This window comes from Dromaius novaehollandiae, chromosome Z, assembly GCF_036370855.1.
Source record: "Dromaius novaehollandiae isolate bDroNov1 chromosome Z, bDroNov1.hap1, whole genome shotgun sequence".
NCBI classification, from domain to species: Eukaryota; Metazoa; Chordata; class Aves; order Casuariiformes; family Dromaiidae; genus Dromaius; species Dromaius novaehollandiae.
In genome coordinates, this window is record NC_088132.1 from 1,552,063 (window position 1) to 1,577,934 (window position 25,872).

At 42.3% G+C, this 25,872-nt stretch overlaps 1 protein-coding gene across 2 annotated transcripts in view; it reads right to left on the reverse strand.

Moving 5' to 3' along the window:
• Positions 1-25,872, reverse strand: part of PAX5 (paired box 5) — a 175,433-nt gene that overhangs the window by 29,626 nt on the left and 119,935 nt on the right. For both annotated transcript variants that reach the window (XM_026099391.2, XM_026099390.2), the window contains exon 8: positions 19,397-19,498. In XM_026099391.2, the coding sequence (XP_025955176.1) occupies positions 19,397-19,498 (102 nt within the window). The remainder of the gene's footprint in view (positions 1-19,396; positions 19,499-25,872) is intronic.

Here is a 25,872-nt window from a genome sequence, read left to right on the forward strand (position 1 = left end):
TGCAAGCACATAGGTTCTAGCTCTGCACTTTAAACTTCTGTACACAAAGGTGTTTAACTTTAACACAACAAAGGTAGATAGTGCCACAGAGCAACCATATTGGAACTGCATTAACAAAGATTTATTTCACTATAGAAAGAGGACCACAGCCCAACTCAGATGCACAGACCATTGCATTGCAATTAATGGTGATGAGGAATTTGTCTTTTTGCTTTCTAGGTTTCCTTCCTACAGAGATGTCTGCCTTTTCTAGCTAGAAACCAGTACACGGTGTTTTGGGATTCCAGAAGTGGAACCAGAAGTGAGAATATGAACTGCAGTGGCTGCCAGCCAATGTTAAACACACTTGTTTTCATCAGAGATTGAGGTAAAAAGTGCCAATAAATATCCTGTGAAATGAAATTTTCTAAACTTTTTATTTGAAATGTTGCTTTTGGGTCAACTAAAAATATTCCATTCCACGCTTCATTCTGATTTTAGGCTTTACTACAATTTCTGCCTTCATACCAGTAATGTAATGTGTAGTTACTTCCAGGAGTTATACAACTAATTTAACTAATAATGGAAGTAGTTATTATGTTATGATCCACAATAATGTAGTTATAATGTAGAAATCAGAATTCTGAAATTATGCATTTTGATAGCTTGGTAAAGGTACTTTGTTGTTGACATGGAAGAGGCCCTCATTAAATTTAGAAATGCAGGCCTAAATGAAGATAGGAAGAATCTACATTACTCAAGGAATAGCTTCAGAAGCCAGTATGTTCTCAGATATCCCACTGGTGTCCTCCTTTCCTTGGTTAATATTTTAGACAATGCTGGAGGTAGGACACTACTCAACTTCGATTGGTTCAGCTGCTCTGGCTATCCAAAATTATGCCCATTCCTGTCCTTTCTGTCTTGATGGCAGCACCCATAAAGACAGGAAAAGACTCCACCTTCTTCTAAGCCGTCTGTGTGAATGAACAAGGCTGAGCAGCTCAGAATCTCTGCCTCTTAACCTGTCTTCCAGCAAGACTGGCTAAATGTCAGGCTTCAAGTATAAGATTATCTCTGGACTACAGCTAAAGTAAGTCAGCAGGGTAAACTTCTTCCCTAACAGTGAGCTCACACAAGCTCAGAAATACAAGGACACGGCTCCAGCAGCAGTGTCGATTTTTCTTTCTGACACCAAACACAACGGAAATCAATTCTTGAATGGTAGAAGACAGACAATTTCTCACTTGATTTTCATAACACTGTTTTGGTTTTACATCACATTACAGCCACCCTTTAAATGTAGAAGAAGACATGTCAGCCAAACTCAGGTCAGTCTTCATAAGTGTGTCAGTCTTGGGCCTCCCATAGGATAGTCACGCTGCTGGCAAATGTTTTCTCACAGAAGCAACTTCAGGATTGTATTGGTGGCCCATCTGGTCTGGCTTACTGCAAGTGACCCAGTCAAAAATTGTGCCAAGGACAAGGACATAAAATTAGAAAGTGAGGACTGATGGGAAGTTTCATATTATGGTTAAAAGAGTTTCTTAAATGGACCACTGCTAGAAGATATCATGCACTCTGCAGCACTTCCTCCTGGCAGAAGCCCATGACTCTGAACACATCCTGACAGTCCTGGGTTTAGTACCATGCAAACAGCTCCTTGCCACGTGCTGGCATTAAGTTGCCTCATTCCAATAAATGTGCATGATCAAATATTAGACACCCTTTTGCTGAACTGGCACTGTCTCATTGATGAAGGTTCATATGGGGTAGAGAATACAGAGCAGCTTCTTCATACTGGGCCCCCTGTCTTTCATTTATACAGCAAGTATTTCTTCTCCTATCTGTACACCACCTATTCCACCAGGTCCACAAATCTGCAGCTTACTCGTTTATGTAAAACATTTACTCATGCTTAGAAGTTTCAGCTTCAAAAGCCCCAACACCCAACCACAGTGGAGACACAGGCGGAGTCTGTGCCTTGTGGGGCATTAAGTGCAAACGATGAGGAAGGTGAAGGCTGGAAGCTGGTGACTTCTCATACAAGGAGAAAGGCTCCTGCTCCTCCTGAAGGCTTGAAGCTACAGAACACGTTCACTGCCCTCCAAGCTGTGGAGGAGCTGGATATGCTTTTAAATTAAGCATCTGGGCCAACAGACCCCAAGCCACATAAGAGCACCCAGAGGAAGCAGTCAGTGATAGTAGTGGGTGACTCCCTACTGCATGGGACAGAGGAACCTATCTGCTGACCTGACCTGTCGTCTAAAATTATTTGCTGCTTGACTGAGTGTCAAATCTATGATGTTATGGAAAGACTGCCAAAGGTTGTTCACCTCTGACTATTACCCCCTGCAGCTTTTCCATGTGGGCATTGATGATACTGCCAAGGGCAAGTTGGAAAGTATCAAATGTGATTACAGAGCTCTGGGGCAGTGGTTAGGATTGTGGGGGACCAGGTTGTTTTCTCTTCAATCCTGCTAGTGAGAGGGAAGGATGGGAGGTGGAGTAGATAGATATGGCAAGTTAACAATTGGCTGTGCCGCTGGTGTCGGCAACAGGGTTTGAGTTTCTAGGAGCGTTGGACCCTGTTTGAAGATGAACATCTGCTTGGGAGAGATGGCTGAATGGCAGAGCTCAGAGGGTTGTACTCAGTGGTGTAAAGTCTCGTTGGAGGCCTGTACCTAGCAGTGTCCCCCAGGGGTCAGCACTGGGTCCTGTATTGTTCAACAGTGACCTGGATGAAGGGAGAGAGTGCACCCTCAGCGGGTGTGCTGATGTGACAAAAGTGGTGGCTGAGACATCAGAGGGCTGTGGTGCTGTACGGAGGGACCTCTCTCAGGCTGGAGAAATGGGCAGAGAGGAATCACACAAAGTTCAACAGAGGGAAGTGCAGGATCCTGCACCTGGGGAAGAATAGCCCCATGCACCAGTGCAGGCTGGGAACTGACCTGCTGGAAAGCAGCTCTATGGAGAAGGACCTGGGAGTCCTGGTGGACACGAAGTTGGCCATGAGCCAGCACTGTGTCCTTGTGGCCAAGAAGGCCAGCGGTATCCTGGGTTGCATTAGGAGGAGCATTGCCAGCAAGCTGAGGGAGTTGATCCTTCCTCTCTTCTCAGCCTTAATTAGTCCACACCTGGAGTGCTGTGTCCAGTTCAGGGCTCCGCTGTACGAGAGAGATATGGAGCTACTGGAGCAAGTGCAGCGAAGGGCTACTATGATGAAGGGACTGGAGCATCTCTCTTACGAGCAAAGGCTAAGAGACCTGGGACTGTTCAGTCTGGAGGAGAGAAGACTTCATATCAATGTATACAAATATCTTAAGGGAGGGTGTCAAGAGGATGGGGCCAGATTATTTTCAGTGGTGCCCAGCAACAGGACAAGAGGCAACAGGCACAAATTGAAACACAGGAAGTTCCATATGAATATGAGGAAAAACTTCTTTCCAGTGAGGGTGATAGAGCACTGGAACAGGTTGCCCAGAGAGGTTGTGGAGTCTTCATCCCTGGAGATATTCAAAAGCCATCCGGACACAGTCCTGGACAGCCTGTTCTCAATGGCTCTGCTTGAGTGGGCATTGGACTAGATGATCTCCAGAGGTCCCTTCCAACCTCTACCATTCTCGGATTCTGGGCAATCCTGTAAAGTTATTGTTTCTGTGGTAAGAGTTCTGTATTGCAAAGTAATCTTTGCTGCTGCTACCTGACACTCACAGAATTTACTGCAGAATTTAGTGCTATTAAACAAATGTCAAACTTCAGACTTCAGAGTGATGCTTTTAGTCTTTTTATGTAGTAATTGCAGAGGTTGCATTTGAATTTTTCAACTTATTTTCCAGTCAATATAGAGCCCAATCCAAAATATATTGTAGTCATCATAGGTGACAATTGATATTAATACTCAAAGTGCCCAGTGACGTATTCCCTGATAACATCCATCTTTTTGGAGACTTTTTAGTTTCCCATCCCAGTTCTTCTTCTAGCACAGTAAGACAGTCTATGTGCAGAACATACAGGAGATGTTCTTTAGTTCTTCCTGCCTACATTCACTAATACAGATGTTTACAACTGTCTGATGGAAGAGTTTTCCAGCAAAAATGCTGTTCTGTCACAGTTTAACCGTCTCTAATATAAAATGTGTTCTTAGAGGAAAGTTCTGACATTGAAATAAGTGGTCTTTTGGAGCCTTTTCTGTCACTTTGACTAAGGCATTTCATTTCGTTTAAAATTTTTCATTTGCTTTGGTTTTCTTTCCATTCCATTGCCACTACACCTACATTGGAAAGAGGAGATATCAGGTTCACTGATGATGAACTTGGCAAGTGTTTTCTGATGCTACAAAGCTGAGTGATTATCTAATTAAAGATATAAACCTGTACCTTCTTGCCTCTTGTTCTTTGCAAAAACCTCTCAGGCTGGCCCAAAGATCAGGCACATCTTTCAGCATACACAGAAACTCAGACTTGGAATCATGCCTTGAAAAACACATGCCTTCCATGAGCAGCTAAATGTGGACTACAGATTTGGTAGCCAGTATTTAACACCCTGAGTGAAAATAAATTGCATCATTCCAAACACCAACCACATAATAATACATTTGACAGTTCAACTACATAGGTAAGAAGTGACAGGAATATAAACTCATTTGTTTAGTGCCACCCAACTGTTACCTTCATGGTGGTACCACGAACTTGTTGCTTAGCACATTGCAGCCAGAACTGAGCAGAGAGCACAGAACTGTGAGAACACAAAAGTGATGTCACATTCTTTCTGCTGATGAATACAATGTGCCATGAAGTACTTGCACTTGCTTATAGTCAAACACAGTTTGTCAGAAAACTGAGTGTAAAATCTCTTGGACTGATTTGGTGGCTTGGTCTGTTTTTCTACAGGCAACCAGCACCTTACAGATGTGACTGGTTGTCTGCCCCAACCCAGCACCTACAGCATCACTGACTGCAGTGACAAATGCTGGTGCCTGTAATTCAGGCAATTTAAGGTATCTTTAAGGTATGCTTTTGTCTGTCTGCCTCTCTGATTTTTTAAAACTCTGGGTACTGATATAACAAAAGCGCATACAACCATATGTTGATGAGCGCTCAGAAATAAAGATAGCACTTTTTTGCTCTCACTTTTTTGGTAGTAGGACTGAGACACCTCATCTTTACTAGCAGCAGAGTCAAGTTCAATCCTGCAAACACAAGCAGGTTTGAGTTAGCAGGCAGTCTTGCTTTCCCGTCTAGGAAGCAATGCCTGTACACAGCTCAGGACACCAGGTACCTTCATTGGCTTTTTAATGCTGTGCTTTGCTAATCCAAACCACAATTTTCTAAAATCAGAACTATTTTGGACTTCATGGCTTCCTAAGTATGGTTAGCTCTTTCTTATTTCCTTGTTTTATATTCCCAGCAACAGATATTTCCTAAGTGCTTTTCTTCAAAATGATTAAAAAAAAAAAAAAAAAAAAAAAAAAAAAAAAAAGAGCATCTATGCGAAAAGAAGGGCATCTGCAGAGGATGGGACAGGAAGTAATATGCTTAGTCTGCAGCAAGAAATATCTAGGCTGGACACTTTCTCACAGTGAGAACAGTTAAGAACTGGAACATGTTTCCTGGGGATTCCCTGTCACTGTTGTTTTTAAAAGCAAGTCAGACAATGATCCTGTCAAGAAACTTTATGTAGAGGAAGGATGGCAATACCAGGAATAATCAAAGAGCAGATCCAGCTGGAATCTAGACCATGTGATAATTTTTCTTGGGCCTTGCTATGAGAAACTCTACTTGTAAGGAAATCTACATGTCTTGCAGCTCTCTGTCTCTTGGGGAACAGTTGCAGTGCACCCTGCAGCCCCCACCTGTAAAAAAGATAGGTTTAGCACCTGGCTGCCCAGTGGAAAAGATCTTGGAAGCCAGCCTCGATGGAAGTGAACAGACCGTATCCATGACAAGCTCCTCAGATTCCTACCAGCCCCATTTCAGGCACTTCTCCAATGCCAGGTCCCACAGGGCTGTGGATGAGCAGAGGATGAACTTTAAGCACATGTCACCTACAAGTGACTTATATTCTGGCTGCAAGTATTTTGGGGCAGAGACTTAGGCTTGCTGTGTTTGCAATGTCTCCAGCAGAAAGGGGCCCAAAACCAGCTGGCTTGCAGAGGATAGAAAACAGTTTCATAATGTCATAAAACAACACCAGCAACAATAGACTTTCTAAAGTTTTGCTGTTGCTGTTATAATCACAAGTGTTACTTAAAGATGGGCAATGAGTCAGACTTAAAACACTGAATGAACTATCAACAGGAAACTATTTTTAGACTGCTGCCAGTATTGCTTTCTGGATACTTCAACTCAGTGCACAGAGACAAGAAAAGATGCACAGGTCCCACTGTTTCTCCCCTGCCTGGGAGACACAGGATGTAGCCTTGTATAAGAAGTCAGAAGAAGTCAGAATTCTTTCAGACAAGCTAGTTCTGCTGCAGTTCAGGCCCTAGCTCTGTAATCAAGATCAAGCACTGAACACGTCCTACTTCCCTCCTTCTCGTTTTGTGCTGGCAGCGGATGGCTCTGGAATAAAGTAGAAGACACATATTTGTGCAGAGTAGCCAAGTTCTGCCATCCATGGTGTGCTATTTGTTTTGTCTAGCATTGCAGCCTCTACAATTATGCTACATGAGTTCAGTTATCACAAACGAGCAGGGAGTCTTAGGTAGAGTACAAGAAGAAATGATTATAAAGACAGACTTTCATCCATCAACATTAAACACTCCTCAGCAAGAAGTTTTTTTTCAGCAAGCAGCGACTTAACTTGAAAATCAATATCTGAATATAAAAACCCTTTGATACACTCCTTTATCTCACAAGCAGTGTTTCAAACCTTTTAGTCAGCTGCAGGAGCTCAAAACTCTGTGCCACAAGCCTTTGATGGGGTGGGGAAAGTTTCGGTGGCCAGGTCTGGCTGGAAATCATAACCCCCCACGTTCTCCCCACCCCCTCAAACCCCCCGGAGTAGCTGTACACTGTTACCAGTTGATGTGACTGATCTATTTGACTGAAACTAGCCAAACTGTCACTCAGGAAGTGCCCCCTTGGTGCCTCTTCTGGCTGGATCTACTTGAGGGTGGGATTGCATAAGCCGCTCCTGTCAGGGATTTCAAACGAAACAAGCCACTGAATGCAAATCTGACAGCTCGACTGCCGAATTAGGGCTATTTGCATGCTAATTCTCCCCGTGCTTAACTCACTGGCAGACCTAGAGCGAGAAGCAACCTCTGCATGTTTGGAACAATGCTTGACTGATCTAGCTGCGTTAACGAGCAAATTATGGTAATTTTGTTATTACAAATGCATAGAAATTTCCAAAGAGTGGAGCAATACAATATGTTTTTTCTCCTTCTCCTCACTTCTAAATATGGAACCTTTTGTTTATACACAGTTTGCCTTGCTTACTTATGTTTAGATATGCATAATGTTTCATTTTAAAGGGAGGGGGAGGGAATTATGGTTGGCGCAAGTGAACCAGCACAGAAGACTAGACTAGCTTGATCGTACATTAAACACTTGGGACTACATTCTCAGCTGGTGTAAAGCAGGAAAGTGCCTTGAAAGTCAGGGGCTCTAGATTAATTGACCCCAGCTGAAAATCTGGTCTGTAAGAAAAAGACATGTTTGGGAACAGCAGAGCTAGAGACTTGGCTTTCCTGTTCAAACATTTAACTTTCTTGCTCTCTCCAATGTAATTTTTACATCAATTTAATGAAATAATGTCGGACAAGATCATATTGAAAATAATACAGTTCTTTAATCTGTATTCTGTATAAGTGCAGCAATTGCTTTCTTGAAAGATGAACACCAACATGTTTTGTTAGGCTTTCTTGATACTAGTAGCCGTTTGTTCAAGATATACAGGAACAGTAGAAAAATATTTATCTATCTGCTTCATTATTAATGAAAGGAATCATTTATCAGTTTTTTTGTAATATGGTGTTGCCCTAAGATATTTATGATGGCATGTTACTTGCTTCTTGATTTGCAATGAACCTTTTCTAGGATTTGCCTTTTGAGATTACGGAGGAGTGGGGAGGCACCTTTATAGAGTTTTACACATAGTGAAAACAATAAATTAGTTTACCAGAAGAAGACACACTCCCCTGTCCCAAATGTCAATACTTTCTATCGTTTGCAGTAGCTCCTCTAGTTTTAACAGTGGAAGCTGTAACACTGTTTTGTGAGCATCTGGAGGAACGAGCATTTTTATGGGGAGTTCTGGATGATGATTGGATTTGAGCTACATGACATTCACAGAATGAACTGTGAACTCTTGCATGAGGAAAGACAAGACCCTCAGGCAGCTACAGATTAAATTCAGGAAAGCTACCCTAGTAGACAGTCTGGAATCTAGGTTTCTAGCTGCTTATGGAAAACACAACAGATTTCTCAGGACATCCCCCCTGCCTGATCAAAATCCATCTGTGTTGTAAAAGATTAACAGCAAAAATGAATGATCTAGAATTTATATGCTTTTCTGAAACAATCTGCCTTTTCAGGGTGTGAAAAATGCGTTGTTAACCATTCTTGTTCTGACTCCTAATGGTCTTGGCCTGTTGGGCAGGACAGGAGGGCACACAGAGGTACACAGCGTTCTCTGGATCATTGAGGTGAGTTTTCAGAAGTAGCCACTGTGTCAGTGTGCTTCCATCTCTTATGGAAAGCCAAGGGTCTCATCCCCCACTGGAGCTGAATACATAAAGGACCCTCTTCTGCCAAGTGATGTCACGAACACTCAGCATCTGAGAACATCAGACCAGTGGATTCTCAAGCTGAGAATCAGAGTACAGGGGGCCTGGAGTGGCCTCAGCAATACCAAAAGCATCCTTGCCATGCATCTCCGCAGTGTTAGGATTTCAGCCTGAATGTGCAAGCAACACTGCATGCTCCTTCAGAAGCAAGCAGAAGAGCCATGTGCTAGCCCTATAGACCTTACGGATGTTACCTCCCGGAAGAGATGTTCCTGGGAGCAGAACATGAAGGAAACCTGCCTCTTTTTGTTTTAAGACTGACCGCATGCAGGTACTAAGCTCATTGATATTGCCAGTGAGTTTTGTCACTTGCTCTATATTCTGCAGTTGAATTTTTAGCATCAGCTAAACACCAACAGCTACCTGGGATGGCTGGATGTACACCAAGGCTGCAGCCATAGAAGGCAAGAAAAATTCTCAGGTTCACCACTGTACCACACAGGCAGCAGCATGTGGTGACACAGAGATTAGTCCAATGCCTACTGATGTCACTGGGACCCCCCCCCCCATCAACTGCTACCTTTAGGTCAGACTTGGTTCTACAAAGCAGAGGTTGGGGCAGCCTTCACCCCTCTCTCTCAGAAGTGGGCACTTCTGAGACTTCAGACTTCCACACTCAAGATCATAGGAATGTTCAGACCCAGGGAAGTAGCAGGGAAGTAGCTGTCATGTCCATAAGCTGCTTCCCAATGCTGAACATGACTCAGTTGAATCATAGCAATATAGTCTGGAGATGAATGAGAAAAGGCTACTAATAGCTCATCTTATCACCATGTTGCAGATCTAGCCCTCATCTTCACATATGTTGACATTATTAACAACATATATAGTGGGAGTAGATACAAGTAATAGAAATATAGTAAGACCCATTACATACTGGAGCTGGAAAAAGTCATGATACTGGCACAAATAAGTGACCATAATCAGAACAGAGAAAAGAATCCTTGACGCAAATCAGAGTATGAAGCAGGCGAACTGGTTAATAGATTTAGAAATCCTCTTCAGATTTCATGGAGATTTTACAAATTTTCTACAGAGGAATGTTAAGTATTTATTCCTCATTTACTGCAGGTGTTTTTAAATTAAGACCCTGATTTTCCTCTCACTTATATGAGTGTAAATCAAGAGTTCTTTCAGTAATCAATAACTTCTAGCCTTATGCTGCAAATCAGAAGAAAACATGGTTCAGGTTTTCTTCACCTGACTCTCTCTACTATGTTACATATTGTAGTTTTCTTCCTCTGTCCCCGCTTTTAAGTGTTTTACCTCTGAGCTAACTTGCTTTCAAATATTTACTGCTGCATGTCAGGACATTACAAAATGCTATCAAAAAACTTTGATGAAAGCAGTAGCTGTACACAAAGCCAGAACAAATAACATAAACTCATGATGATAAGCTTGACTAAAGTCTTCAGGCTCCCTGGGGAAAAAAATAAAATAAAATAATGCCTAAAGGCTTTATTTAGAACCTACTAAATCTTAATACTTGCCTTTTGATCTCAGCTGTGATACAACGGTTGTGTCTCTGTACTTCATACGAAATTGCTATACATTCTGTTTCAAGATGGTTGAGAGAGAGGCTGTGTTCCCTTACAGGCTTAGGTGAGACAAACAGCCTAAACAGGGAAAAGTCATACAATCTAACTTCTCTCACTGCGTTAATATCTACCCCATATACAGTTTTCGTAGCTAATCTCAGGGAAAAATTCTTCAGAAAACTACATATTTTGTTTCCTAATATCATCTTTTTCTGTTTTGTGTGTTAGAACTAGCATCTTCTTTTAGATAAAAGGTTGTTAATGGCGCCATTACTATTTTTATGCTTTTTTTTCCTAAAGCCCCATTTTGAATGACACTGTTTTGAAGTACCTTTAGTCGGGTAATTGCACATAGACTTCATATAAAGGAAATTCATTTGTTCAGGGTCACTGCATGGTTTTTCATTAAAAACAAATTACCAGTGTTCAGAAAGGACATCTGGGTTTCGAGAGTCCCATTAATGACTATATTTTCAGCATCTCTATTCCGGACAGTCTACCCTTTACTGTCACCCTATGCTCAGAGCCCCAAGAGGACAAGGTGAATGACAGTCCAGTGGAAAAGAAGACATAGACATAAGATGAGAATTCCTCCCCAGAGAAGAGAAGAAGGGAAAAGTGGAAAAAAATAAACCCAAAAAACCAAGGGTAACAAGGGCTGTTTTCTGAGCACTTCTAATACAAAAACGGGAATAAATATTTAAACAAACAAGCCTGAGTACTTAAGCATAATCTTTTTCCAATTAAATTACAGTAATAGAAGCTTCGTGGTGTGGGCAAGTGAACACTCTAAGCCCTGAAGTACAAGTGGCTTTCTCAAGCGTGAACATAGTGTAGTCTCCAGTCCAGCCTGTCCCCTTACACTCACTCTTTCAGGAGTATGAACAGTACTGTGACCCACTGTCTACTCTAGGCAAGCAAGGAAATGGAAATGGGTCGGGAGTGCACTCAGGAGGCAGAAACTGCATATCAGGTGGGCTGTGGAATAGAAGACTGGAGCAAGATTGTCCTCCTCCCTGCTTGCTGTGTCTGGGTCACATCCCCATCACAGGGAAGTACCATGTCCAACCTAAAGGCACAGAGAGGTGTTCTTTTAAAAGAACTGTTGGAAGGGCACCCTGCCTACTCCCTCTGGTTATCCCATAAAATCAGAAGCAGAAACAGGGGTCTTTGGGAGCAAAGAGACCAAGCACACGGATCAGGTGCAGGAGGCTTACTGTGGTTCCAGGGCAAACTTCCTCTCTATCACCTGCACACAGCAAAACTCACATTGCTTCCAAGTCTCAGAGCTAACCTGAGGGCTATATATGAGAAGGAATCAGAATCAGTATACGTACAGTAATCACTACAGACAGAAGCACTCATATTTTACAATGTTGTGTGAAAGAGGTCTAGGCAGAGAAATTAGGCCTTCATCTTGAGGCTGCTGTGGTCTGGTAAACCCCTCTTCAGTGTCCTGAGCTGCTGCTCTTTAGAGCAGGCATACAAGCTGCAGCTCCGGTACAGTTCCCCATGTTTCCCTCTGTCTCACCATGATTGACCACTGTAAGGGGGTGTCATCACAGCATCATAGAATCACAGAATGGTTGACATTGGAATGGACCTCTGGAGATCATCTAGTCCAACCCTCCTGCTCAAGTATGAACAAACAATAGCAAAAATACCAAAATGAAACCGAGAGATTCTTTCTACATATAACAACACATCATTAACCTATGGAATTTACTACTTGGAGGTAGTACTGGGATGAAGGATTTAGGAGGAATCAATAGTGGATTAAGCCTCTAAACAGATAATGAGAACATCCAGAGAGTTACATTAGAAAACATAAACATATATATTTATATACTCTCATGCTTCAGGGCATAAGCCATTAAATGATGAGGATTAAAAAGAACTGTCCCCTTTGGGCAAATTATTCCAGAATTATTTAGTATAAGGAGTTGTTGCTATCCTTAAAGTACTGGGTCCTATCCATAGGCCAAGAATGCAGGATGGCTAGGACAGCTTACAGTGGCTGATCTCAGGATGCTGCCATTTCATACAAAAGATGCTAGAGGGAAGCTATAGATCTTTTCCCTCCTTTGAATAAATGCAGGAACAGTGAAGTCACTCACATCAAGTCACTGATTTTATGTCTGATCCCCTTTCAATTCTGACCTCCCGAAGGAAGAGCTGACCCTCACTGGTTCAGGCACAAAGTGCAGGAACACACAAAAAGTCAGGTGAGTGAGCCCAGGAGCAGCAGTCTGCTGGCATTGGGGGAGGATGAGACTGTAGCCATAAGTGGAAGAAGAAATGTGGAGGGCAACTTCTCAGGGTCTCTCTATAAATATTAGACACTGTCCTGTGCCATAACTGCTCCCTCCTGCCTTTGTGGGTGATATATTGTCTTATGTAATAGTGCTTCCATTCTAGGTCAGAGTTATCATATTTGTGTACTCTGCATGGACTACTAGCATAACTGATTTCGAGAGGAAAACCTGTCTTCCTCCTTTTAACAGGTTACTGACTCCCTCTCTGTTAATAATATGAGACAGAAGCACATGAATTTCTGATTCTGTGGTCCATTTTCAGCAGTGCCGTAATCAAAACATAGAATCATAGGATCATAGGCTAATTCAGGTTAGAAGGGACCTCAGGCATATTGACAGCAACCCACATTTTGGTACAACCTGCAAACTTGACAAGAGTGTGCTTCATTGCTCCCTGAAGGCCATTGATAAAGATGTCAACCAGGACGAATCCCAGGATTGACCCCTCCAGTACTCTGTTTGTTACTGGCATCCAGTTAAACTATGGCCCATTGACCGTGACCCTCTGAGCTCAACCATTCATCAAGCTGTCCATCCATCTGCACCATAGCATTTAACTTAGATACAAGAATACTTTGGGAGACAGTGTCAAAAGCCTTGCTAAAGTTGAGGTAAGTGACATCCACTGCTCCCCCATAGTCCACAAATCCTGCCATTTTGTCACAGAAGGCAAACAGATTGGTCAGGTATGATTTACAGTTGATGAATACATGCTGACTGTTGCTGATCTTCTCCTTCAAGCACACAGAAATGTGCTCCAAGAGGACTGATTTCATGATTTTCCTGGGGGCTGAAGCTCACTTCAGCTGATCAGTCTACAGTTCCCTGATTTCTTTTTTTCTTTTTTTTTTTTTTTTTTTTTTTCCTTTTTTGAAATGGGTGCTTTCCTGCATTTATCAGGGGCATCCCCCAGTCTCCATGACTTTTAAAATATGATGAAAAGAAGCCTTGCCCAGATCTCACAGCATCCTTGAAGGGACTCTTCTGGTCCCATGAACTATGGGTCATGTTCTTGAATCCCTGACTCAATCTTCATCCACTGCTCGTAGCTCTTCTCCTTCTTAAATCCTGCCTTTAAACACAGAGGCCTGGGACACCTTGCTGGTGAAGACTGAAACAAAAAAGATATTAAGTGCCTCAACCTTATATGTTTCTGCTCTCACTGGTTCACCCCTTGCATTCAGCATCAGGCCCACATGTCCTTTGTTCAGTAGTTTACAAGCATTTCCTCGAAACTTGCTACCTGAGACAAGAACCAAGCACTTTTTACAAAATCACCCATACAACCTCCAGTGCTTTCACAAAAGACATAAGTGTACCAGACTGTAAGTACAAGGCAGACATATTCTCACTGGTAGGTTCCTGCTGTAATGCAAATAGCATGTGCCAAAGTGAAGAATTCAGTATTCCTGACTCTGTTTTCTACTGATCAGGTCATAATGTACAAGACTTGTAATGAGCAGGAAAAATGTGCTCTTTCTGCACAGCATGGCAAAAGATGTAAAAGTCTGTTATTTAATATTTTGTGGTGGCCTGAAGTCCTACTGACACTGGTTTCAGCTGAATCAAGGACCAAAGCCAGCAGTGCTTCTTGAAAGAGTGAAGCTGGGGAGGTGGGGGGACTTGCAGCTTTGTTACTTACTCCTTTTGTTCTCACCGAGTATACTTCACAGAAACTGTGGTGTTCATGGAATACCCACAGTTGAACTTACAGTAAGGCCAGAATATCAAACAGGTTGAACCAACATCTTTTGAAATCACTACCAGACATCCAAGTGATTGCAACAGTTTTCAGCTATTGATCCCAATTTGCTTTTCAGGGGTGGAGAAGCACTAGCCGCCATCTTCCAGGAAGAGAGAAATGAATTGTACAGATTTGAGCAACAGAGCCACAACTCCTGGATATAGTGGTGTTGAGCTCTGCTAATGCTCAGCTGTCAGAACACAATGCAGAACAATTTCTCCTGGTAGTCCTGGTTCACCAGGGCAGTGCAGCATGTCGTAGGTACACTGAAGAACTTGGTGATGCCTTAGCACAAGCCAAAGGCTATTGACCAGTCAGAGCATCCTAAAAACTGTTATTTGAACTTCTCCTGTAAAGTGGTCAGTTTACCAAGGAGGACATTTCACTTTCTGTGAGAGCTGTTAACTGGAGCCCACAAGGCTTTGGGGATGGGAATATTAGTAAAATTAAACTAAGCAGTGATACAGTCCAATGAACGATGAACTACTACTGGTCTAAGTTTCTCAAATGGTTGGCATTTCCAGGCCTAGGGATCTAGATGCCTGGGCTATAAATATGTCACTCCAGTCCACCTGCTCTGAGCATCTCAGCTGCTGCCACAGATGCCTACTCTGCTCCTGTCAGCCCTGCCCTGTATGTCTACTGCATACCCATGTGCCATGTTTGTGTACTCTGCCCTATGCCATCAGAGGACTGTATGATATGCTGAAACTGTGGTGCTTCCTGGGTAGCTCTTCAGTGGTCACTTTTCTAGAAATGACAGGCATTGAAAGGCAGTAGTAAGTACAAATTGCGCCAGTAACCTGCAGAGGAGCAGTGCATATGGGAGTCTCAGGTGTTATTAGCTTTCGTTTTGTAAGGCTCTGGACTGAAAGTGATGTGTTTGCTCATTTCTTTCTTCAGAGAAAACTGATTAATTCATTCTCTGGGCCAAGACATATTTTCATGAGCCACATGAAAAAGGAAATTCCCTGTTGATGTTTTAAGGCCCAGTTTTGCAAAGAAGAAAGGGAGGATATCTAAGAGCGTGCATCAGGGTTTTTCTGCCAGACATGGAACTATAGTGAGATCATGTTTCTCTGTGCATCCTTGCTTGCTGGAGAGCAAGAGAAGGACTGTAGGGCTGGTAGGAGTAGAGAAGAAGCCTTTCCTGTTCAGGTAGAAAAGCACAGAAGCTGGAGAAGAGATAAGAACAGAGCAAGAAGCAGAATCTGCATGGCTCCTGTTCCCTGCTGGAAATTCCCAAGCAGCAAGAAGGTTTCACTTTCCCTGCATGCACACATTCCTTACAAATATCAACAATGTTGCTCTGGACCTGGTTATTTGCAGTAGCATAAACAATGTCAAGAGAAACAAGCATGCAACAGAACACCATGTATGTCTTACCATGTATACATTTCTCCCATGTCTCTAAGCACTTAACTCACACAATTACTTAATTGCAAGCAGTAATTCATGGCTAACAATTACATGTCTTATCAAGAAAACACATTTTTAAGAGAGGCTCTGGAAAGTGACAAGAAAGTGGCAGGTTGTGAAGTGAATCCCTGAGAACTGGTAAAATAAATATTCTGCCTGCATATATTTTAGGGCACAACAATTTGGCCATTTCAGAACACAAACACATATGTACCTCTAGTACCAGACTTTATCAGTCAGCTACTTCTGAGCCAACACATAAAGAGGCTGTGGTGATTTTCCCAACATGCCTCTAAAACTGGTCCTGCAAATGACAAGCGGCAAGTAAGGATTGAGAAGGTATTTTGGATGCTAGTTAGCAAATTCTCACTTAAATGAGAAGGACAGCCTAAAGGAATTGCAGCTGACCTTCACACTAGCTGGAGCAGAAGGTTATTATTAAAGGAACCAGTGAGGGGAACAGTGCAGTTATTCAATATAATGGGTCGCACAAGTCTATGTGTAGTTAAAAATAAAATCCATTATCCAGGAAAATCAGCTCAAATGAGTCCATATCACTGAATCCTCACTGTATTTCCTCTTGCTGAGCTATGCCAAGCCCTGTGTTTTTACAGTCCTGCCATGCCGCTCTGTCAGGTATTCCTGAATGCTTTGTGACTGCTAATGTATTTATTATTCAGCACCCCAAGAAAGAAGGAAGTGCAAGTATTCCCCTTAACTGGGGAAGGGACTGGGGCTCACAGATGGATTTTCAATGAAAGGTGCTCTGAAAGAAGGTGAAATTGCCACAGGGTTTTTAAAACCTGATAGTCATCTTCACTGGGGGTCCCGTATCAAATTCGCTCAAGCTTTTTTAAAACTTTCAAGTACAAGTGACCTGGCTCAGATCTCAGGGGCGGTCTGACCTTCCCTTGTGCCTCCCCTTGTCCCACTATTCATCCTCAGCTGGCACTTCACCAGAGAGATGAGCCTGAAGGAAGGGGCACAAAGTGGGATTGAGGGGGCAGGATGTCTGGCTCACCTCTGCAAAGCTGAAAGCGGTAAAGAGACTTGGTGAGTGTGTGCTAGGTCATTGTAGACATTTCAGGGTTTCAAACCAGTAATGTTTTTGCCAGTCTGCTCCCTACCCAATCATCAGCTGTAATTACAAGCTGGCATTAATAACCTTAATCATTTCTGATTGCCCATCTGCCCCCGATTTCCAAAAGTATGCAGCACATTCTGAACAACAGGTCTTGCCAAAGCCATCCCTTTCTTACTTCTCATCTGGGAACCAGCCATGAACTAGTTTTGTATTTGGAAGTGTTTTGCTTTCACAATAGCTACACAGGAGAAGACTCAGAGTCAAAGGCATGGATTTGTCACAGTCATTGGAATCATAGTTTCCAAGATTGGGCCTGTTCAGGAAGACATGTTATATCACTTGCTGTTATTCAATGTGTTACAAAGCCTTTGTGCAAAGTTCAGTATTTGGCCTCCACCAAGCCAAGGATAGCTTTCTTCGCTAGACACGAAAGACTTGGGCTGCCAGCAGAGGTTCAGTGGAAGAGGTGCCTTGTCCAGCAACAGAGATTGCCAGTCCACAGCAGCTGAGAGAAGCCCACAGGTACGCAGCCCAAGGAGCGCTATAACTAGCCACACTTCTGCTGAAGACATGGAGAGTTTGCTTTAGCAGGACCAACACTAGAAAACCTTTCTGATGATACTACAACAGGATCAGCTGCAGTCTTGGAGGGAATCAGTTCAGAGGAATGGAAAAAAAGTTAACTCTGTGTCCAACATGCAGTTAGAGTCTACATCAGGTTCATATCTTTTCAAAGCAGAATTATTTGTCATGGCTTGTCCTAGTCACCCATATGCTTTTTTTTTTTTCCTTATTCATTCGTCCTTCATAGTCAAACTAAAACTGCTATGACTGACTAATGATTTTGGCGTTCTTAATCTTCTAAAGTGTAATCACAACTTGCAATCATGATACAAAGTGAATGCAAACTCAAATCTTTAACTAATATAAACAGTTGGCAACGGCATTGAAGTAAGACAGCTCTACCTGAGGAATTTGACCTGCAAAAGTTTACCAATAACTGCATATATGTGTATCTGTGAGAAAGAGAGAGCAAAACAACAGTTAAACCTTGAATCCTTCTCAAACAAGTTTTGCTTTCAGGTGTTCGCTTTTTATTCTACTTCGTATAAACTGCATCTAGAACCCTTACAACAACTCTTTCCAGGAAAACATTTGTAGGTAAAAATTAGTTTCCACATAACCTATGTCCTAATTTCTATAGCTAGTTTTTAACTCTAATACACACTTAAATTGACTAGTTTTTTCTTAATTCCTGAGTAATCTGGTGGAACACAATTTACAGAACAGAATCAAGACCGATAACAAAGACTAATCCTGAAAGAGCCTAGACATCAAATCAGTACCATCAGTTCCTGCTTTCTTATTACATTTTTTCTAAATCACCACCTTCTAGAGCCATATGATTAGAGAGGAAATTCCACTTTTTTTTTTTTTTAAAGTAACTGTCTAACCTTCCTGAATCCAAAAAGTCTGTTTCAAAAATCCTTAAAGTCTTGGAAAGCACTAGGGGAATGAAAACAAATCTTCAAGTTATGATTACTTTTCAAATTACATGATACTAGAGGCTAGATTCTTGATTTTTTTATATATATATTTTGGGGAGGCCTCAGAATACTGCTTTCCCTAGTAAACAGCTGTGTCTATGAGCTTTATATCAAAGGCTACAGAGCTTAGGGACATATCCCCATAGTTCTTTCAAACTGAAGGAAGCGTACTGATTTCTGAGAGGATCTGACATGCAGTGCTCAGATAAGGGCGAATACAACTCTGTCCTCCCACTAGTACACACCCACTAGTTGCTCTCTACCAGCACCATGATATTGCCATCCAATCATGGATCACTTACAGATCCACAGCTGATCGTAACCACACAGATTATATAATGTTCATGCAGACCTCATTCTGCCTGCTTAAAGATTCAGGTACCCTCAGCTCCGATTGGCAGCACAAGGAAGCATTTCCCACTTACCAGCATTTGCCACCTCATATTTCTCACTGCAGGCTTCAAAAGCGAGCAGAAAGTAACAGAATTACATAAATAAACAGGAAGCATCCTGGGGAAAATTCAGTATCTCCCAGGAGTAATCTGGATTGCTGCAATTTTGCGCTGTGACATTTAAGGTTAGGCCATATCTAGCCAGCAATTGCCAGCAGTCTCACAGCTGACACATGGCACAGGGAGACACAACACAATCAGAGAAAAGAGGTGGGTTATATCAATGCCTGTGGTAAAAGGGAAAAATCCGGCATAGTCCAAAATCAAAGTATCCCCAAGCTTCACAGAAGGAAGGCTGGAGGCTTTTTCAGCATCCCAGGGCAAATAATTTTCTTTGGTAGTCAAAAGGTTAGATTATCTTTAGTGCTGGGGAGTCCAGTCTTTCTTTACTTAAGAGTGCTTTACATGTCCTCTTCTCCTTTCATCACAGTAATTTCTTTCTTGTGCTGGCATCAGAGCAGAACATACATACAGTGCTAAGCTTTCTTTCTGAAATGCTGTCTCTTTTTTCCTTTTTGAAAACTCACCAGGCACCATTCCTGTCAGTGTTGGAGCGGAGTAGCTGCCCTGTCCAGCAGGGGGGACATGAGGAGGGTATCCTGGGAGCGTTGTGCTTGCCAATTCACGACCTGAGAAATCAAACGAACAAATCACCATGTGAGCATGCACAACAACTAAACATGGTTTTACATCTCCCCAAACGCTCAGAACACAGCCATGCATTTGTCATAACTGCACTGTGAATGCCAAAGTGGGATTTTTAGGTTGGCAGGGAAAGGAGAGACAATTTTATTTTTTCTATAAGCTGCCATAAAGCTTTGACAAAGTGAGAGACAGAAAGAGGAAGAATAGAGCTCTGCAGACAGAAAAACACACCCGTTTGAACTCTGGCTGTTCCCTCCCTCTTCCCAAGCTTCTCTGGTGTTCAGGCTTGTAAAGTCAGAAACAGAAAAATGGGAAACGGCGCTGACTTTAATGGCATTCTCCTAAAAAGCTCTGTAGAAAATCAACTCTCCAATGCACAGAGTGATGGTTTGCAAAGGTCTTCTGAATTAAGCGCAGGACATTATTTTTATCTATCGTTAAAGACAGTATTAAAAAAGAATTGGGACCTGAAGTCAATTTAAAAAATAGTTTGTTGTGTCCTCAGAAAAAGGGGAGTCAGCATCACAGATTTACAGCCTGATAGAAAATTTTTTACTTCGACCTCAGAAACCTGTAATTTTATTCAAGGCATACTATTGACTTTTTGCATTTTTCCCATGAGACTTAAGCTCTTAAAAGCTAGCTTTTCTGTTTACCAGGGCTTCTGGTTGTCCCATCATCCAGATTTGGCCAGACCATTCTTCAAATCCCTTCTGGAGTATGTTCCCCAACTCAGTCCCCACAGTCCTTCCACAGAAATAAGCTTGCAAAAAGCAGGAAATGGGATATCTCTCTGTCTCGCTCTAATTTCTAATCTGGGTATGATCAGAGTATGCACCTCGAATAGAGGACTGAGGAGCACTTTCAGACCCCTCTCTTCAGGCGTACACTCATCAACACTACCTGGGACACATAGCTGCCTGCTAAACAAAGCCAAGAACTAAAAATAAAATAGCTTACAAAATACATTACAAAAGTCCAGACCATGCCTGCCACAGTTCAGATTCCCAGGCTAACCCTTTTCAAAGCCTGCAGCAGATGCAGCAGGATTTCTGGGAAACCACTACCTGTTGTGGTTTCTCACTTCATACTTACACGAGAAACCTAACAGAAACAATGGATACACCTGTGAATCCCACTGGGAAGAATCTAACATGGATAGCCTTTCTTTAAAAAATGGAATCTTGGATTTAAACCATGGCCTTCTCCTGGATGACCATTGCATAATTAGATAAATCATTTATTCATGTAGAAGTTGCTTTCAAAGTTCTCTTACATAAGGTAATGTCTAGGGAGACCAAGAAGGGCCGTTCGCTGGACATACTCACTGCTATTCTGTAGTAGTGCATACCACATGCTTTGCTCATGCCATCACCTTGCAATCAGAAAATCTGAATCTCCATCTTGGTAAAAGGTGGTACTTCTGGCTGTGTAAGCCAGTCTGATAAGTAGTATCTGTAGGAGGCTAGGCTGGGCCTGATTTCCACCACTGCATTTTGCACCTTTCGGTCCAGAGGGGAGGAAGAGAACAAGTGTGGGAGAACTGATGAGACCCTCACAGCATAGATTTAGCCACTCTGGCCAAATTTCAGGCTCAAAAACAGAGACACAGGCTAGTCCATTAAGGTCTAAAAAGCTAAGTAGGTATTTCAACTGTGGGCTTCATCTCTGGTCGAATTAAAGAAAGAGCTCCTGTATTGGGTTTTACCTGCATCCATTTCCCTCTTGGGAATGCAGAAGAGAGCTCCTGTTCTCCTACCCTGAATATGCACTTGTTGCCTTGGTGCCTCCACCTCTCAAATTTTGTGTATCCACATTAGGATCATGGAAGTGAAGATTGTACATGTTGTTGACATAGTGCCACTTTTGCTGTTGCTATAGAGCTCCTGTCCATGAGCTATATGACCACATATAGTAGTCAGCATAGTAGTCAGCACCACCTAGATTGGATAAGAAAATCCAAGAGACAAGGACTGAAGTGGAACTGACCCATCATATGCCTGACAAGCTAAGACAGAGACAAGGACACAGTGTACAAAAGGCCCAGCAGGGACTATAGCCTTCAAAACCAGGACCAGTCCCTTAGAGAGCCAGGCAAATCACTCTGAGTGAAAGGTTCTTCATCAAAATATGGTATTTCAGATCAAGACACACTGTAAGACTTCATTGATTCTAGTGGCACTGATAGAAAGAAATCTACACATTTTGATATTCAAATGTTTTGCTTAGAAATTTAAGAGGTTTTAAAGTTTTAATAGCTTCAAGAGGTTGAAACTTCAGATTGAAATTAAACATATTCACATGAGCCAAAATATTTTTTTTCATTTCTTGGTTGCAGAAATTTTGAATAATAGTTTCATTTTGAATTGACCTAGAATGAAATTTTAAAATTCTATTTTCATTATCATCAAAGAAATTAAACATCATTTGATGAGATGAAACTGTAAAAAGGATTATTGCAAAGTGCTTTTCACCCCTCCTGGGTTATTATCACAAAGGCTGCTTTCCCTCACCATTCCCTCCCATCAGATAAAAGGGATCGGTATGTAGAGATTCTTAGCATATGCCCCACCCTACTTGCACTCTGTACTAACTAATCAGGATGTTCACTGCACTTCTCCAGCCCTCCCGACAGAATATTTGTTGTGCACCCACATCCTGAAGTTCAAAAGAATTGATTAATTTTCACTTCTTTTTTAAAAGGAAGCAAGATCCCTTATGGAAGGACATTGTGAAATCTAATTATTAAGTTCAGACAGAAAATGGCTCTTTTAGATTAAAATGTTCTCCCCCTGTCACTGCCCTGTTTTCATATCTCCCACACAAAATTAAAGTCTGTTTATGTCATCTCTACAGTCTGGGGAATGCAAAAGTGTCATTATCTACCTGAATTTGATCATAAGAAACAAAATTCACCCCTACCACTCACAGGGAGTAACTATCACTTAACTAAGGAGTATATCTGAAACAGAAATATATCTTACAGCTTGACATTTGCTTTGATGCCTCTGTCCACAACAAAAAATGGTGGGATTCCTATAGAAAGCATGTTATCACAGTAATGATAATAAAGTATGCCATGCAGATGTACCCAGCATTTTAGAGGCACACAGCAAGGTTAGGTGTTAAATCAGTCCACCAATCAGAGATGACCTTTCCGCCAGGCAGGTGCTGTTAGTAACCGCCTGCCACATTGCTAATGTGTTGACTGACTATCTCTTTTGAAGGTCCAAGTGAAACAAAGGTGAGAGAGAGATACTGTACTCATTTCATCTTTGTAAAATGGCAAGTACTTCCCTGGATAGGAGAGCTTTTTGTTCCTGCAACCAGAAAAATGTAGCTCAAGATAAAGCAGTGCACAGTGAGGGTCCTTGGCATTCTCACACTACCAGACAACACGTACACCCCACTTACATCTCCTTGTCCCTGGAAGTCTGAGGACAGTGTGAAGCTGGGGGAATTAGCTCATCTTTTATGGGAGAAGAAGAACAACTAAACCTGAAAGAATTCAGTATAATTTGCCCTCTCTCAACATCAATTCACTACTTAATTCTCAGCTTTGACTTTTGCAGCTAAGATAGTCAGGACAAATCTGAGTGTCTGCTAAGTCAACAGAAATCTATGAAATGCCCCAATAAACCCCATCTGTAATAAGAATGTGATCTGAAATCAGCAGTACATGGAATTAATAGAAGGGATTCACAAAACAATAAAACCTTGCCTTCCCCAGTCTCAAACAAATTAGCCAAAGGAGTTGGACAGCTATGTTCCTTATTTCATGTTTCTCTCCCTTAAAAATCCTGTTTTATTTTCAGCACAAAGCCTTCTAGGAGTAACATTCACCGGTAAGGCTAGAACTAGAGAAGAGCAGGGAGGGCAGCCATGCAGCTATTGCTGGGATTTTTCTCTATCACTATGCCTTTAAAAAACTGAAACTTGTCACGCATATGTCTATACCACTTCTCCTCCTCACATGGCAGAAGGATCAAGTGCTTGGGCTGAAACAGGCTGCTCATGCAGAAAAACCTGGTGTGTGGCAGAAACTGTACATATCTACACCAACCATAGGCAATAGCTACTGGTAGATAGCACATCTGTTCTAATGATATGACTGTTATTCAGCCAAGAACAATTTAGTGGAAATGGACCTCAGATTATGTGAATCTTTCCCTAAGAACATGTACCTTTTCTTCTGAGTGATAACTTTGTTAATATTAAAGCTGTATTCCACTTAGAGAAGGAAACTCAACTAAGATGGAAAATCTACTGTAGCTGACCAGCAGTAAATGTCTTGTTTCATTCCTAGGATCAAACAGATCAGGAGGGAATATGCCATGTAATCACAATCAGATTCATATTTGGTTTGCATGCTGAGACAGGCTTAACAGCCATGCACTCAGCTGATATGTACCCGGACAACTCACCCAGCCCCAAAGGGACATACTGGACATTGGTAATGGTATATACCCATAGACCATAGACCATTACAGGGATCTGGTCCATGGACAGGCTGCATGGCAAAAGCCTGACAGCACCAGCCAGAGTTATAGCTCTGAAAGGCAGTGGTATATCCAACCAACCAGCTATATGGAGCACTGAGTCTCTATGAACCTGGTGATTTCACCACCCAGCACTTTGGGGAGCCCAGCATTCTTCTGTGGCAAAAAGCAAGTGAGAGAGACATACTTGCCACTTCCCTGTGCTGAGCTAAGGAACCAGTCTCTTCAGTGGGAGTGGGGTCAGGAGCTTTGTTGCCCAACACCACCAGATGGGAGGCCTTGCTGTTAGTGCAGTTCCCTCATGTCAGTGAGCAGATGAGGGCTTGATCTTTCCCAGCCCTTACTACCTTTTTGGGCAAAGGTAACTAAAGACCTCCCTATACACCCAAACTTTTCCAAACCTTTGAAACACCAGAAAGAAGCAACTCTGATACATTTTATGTGCGATTTTCATGGTCATGGGCAGGGGTCTCCATCTAGTCCATGTCAAGTACAAGAAGATTCACACTTATTTCCCTTGCCTACCATCCTTGCCATGTGTGGCTGCCTTCAGGTCCACAACTGATCCCAGAAGGGACACAACCCTTGTTCTCTCCTGTTGCATCCTGTCATCACTGAATGCCAGAATGACACATCTCCAAATGGTGTCTCAGCCTGCAACAGCACATCTTGAACAACTGAACTTCCCTTCCTGTTTGGTCCTACACTAACCATCTCCCAGTGCTCATTTTCCTATTGCTATTAAAAAAAAAAATGACCTACATTGTCCTACAATATACTTGGCCTCTTCCAAAGCCTCTGTCATATCTAACATGGTTTGGATCATTATTAAAGACATTGAACAATGTAGCTGCCTTTGGAGATGGTAAAAGAAGTAGCTTCTCATGTTCTCTAGGGAAATCTTACAGATAGTCCAATAAATTCTATGTACTGTCAACTACTGACAAATGTGTACAGAAGGGTCATGGCAGTCAGGCTCTGGGCACAGGCTGGGAGGCAGTCAAGAGGAGCTGGCAGGATTTTTCCTGCCAGAATTGGCAAAGAAAAAGGCAGAGTTGCAAGGGTTGCCACTCCCTTTTGTTCTCTCAATTCCATTTAATGTGCTTCCCAAAAAGTGGAATGGAGCATCCTTATTCTCCAGGAGATATATCCTAACTATTGGCAAGCTCCAATTGCACTGAAATAGTTGACTTAACAAAAGCATTAGTAACTCTAACACAAAAAGAGGATAAGAAGCTGCACCTGCCCTAGGGTGTTCATACTGTACGTGAACAAAGTAGCCAAGAAAGATATCAATACCTGCATTTTATTGTGCGCCACTAAGACATAGAGACCTGTGTCATTCAGGTTACACTTATTCCTAAATTCCTAAATATCTTTGGTCTGGGATTTTTTAAATCCATTAGATAAAACCATTAAAACCATTTAGAGAGTTAAAGCTGGAGACAGGGGCAAGGATGGATACATGCAGGGCTCCCTTAAAACATCTGAGGGAGGGCAAGGGTGTTACAACATCTGAGGGAGAGTCAGAGACTCCCACAGTGCTATTCTGGGAAGTGAGTGAAAGAAGAGCTGCACTGCCAGCTTCAGCCTCCAGAAAAACTCAAATGCAAAAGAGGGAATGGTTGTTTCCAAGAACAATTTCTCCAAATCCTATGAGGTCACTGCCTGAACCTTCAAGTACCTAAATACTTTCGTGAATCTTGCCTAAAGTGGCCTCCTTTCAGAAACAAGGGGAAGCCCAGCAAAACTTATAACTTCCATGATATCTGCTGGCCTACAGTCCAGTAAGCTAACAGGCTGGCATGCTAGGGGTCAGCATGTGCCTCCTACCCATGTGCGGTCACAGCTCACCCACA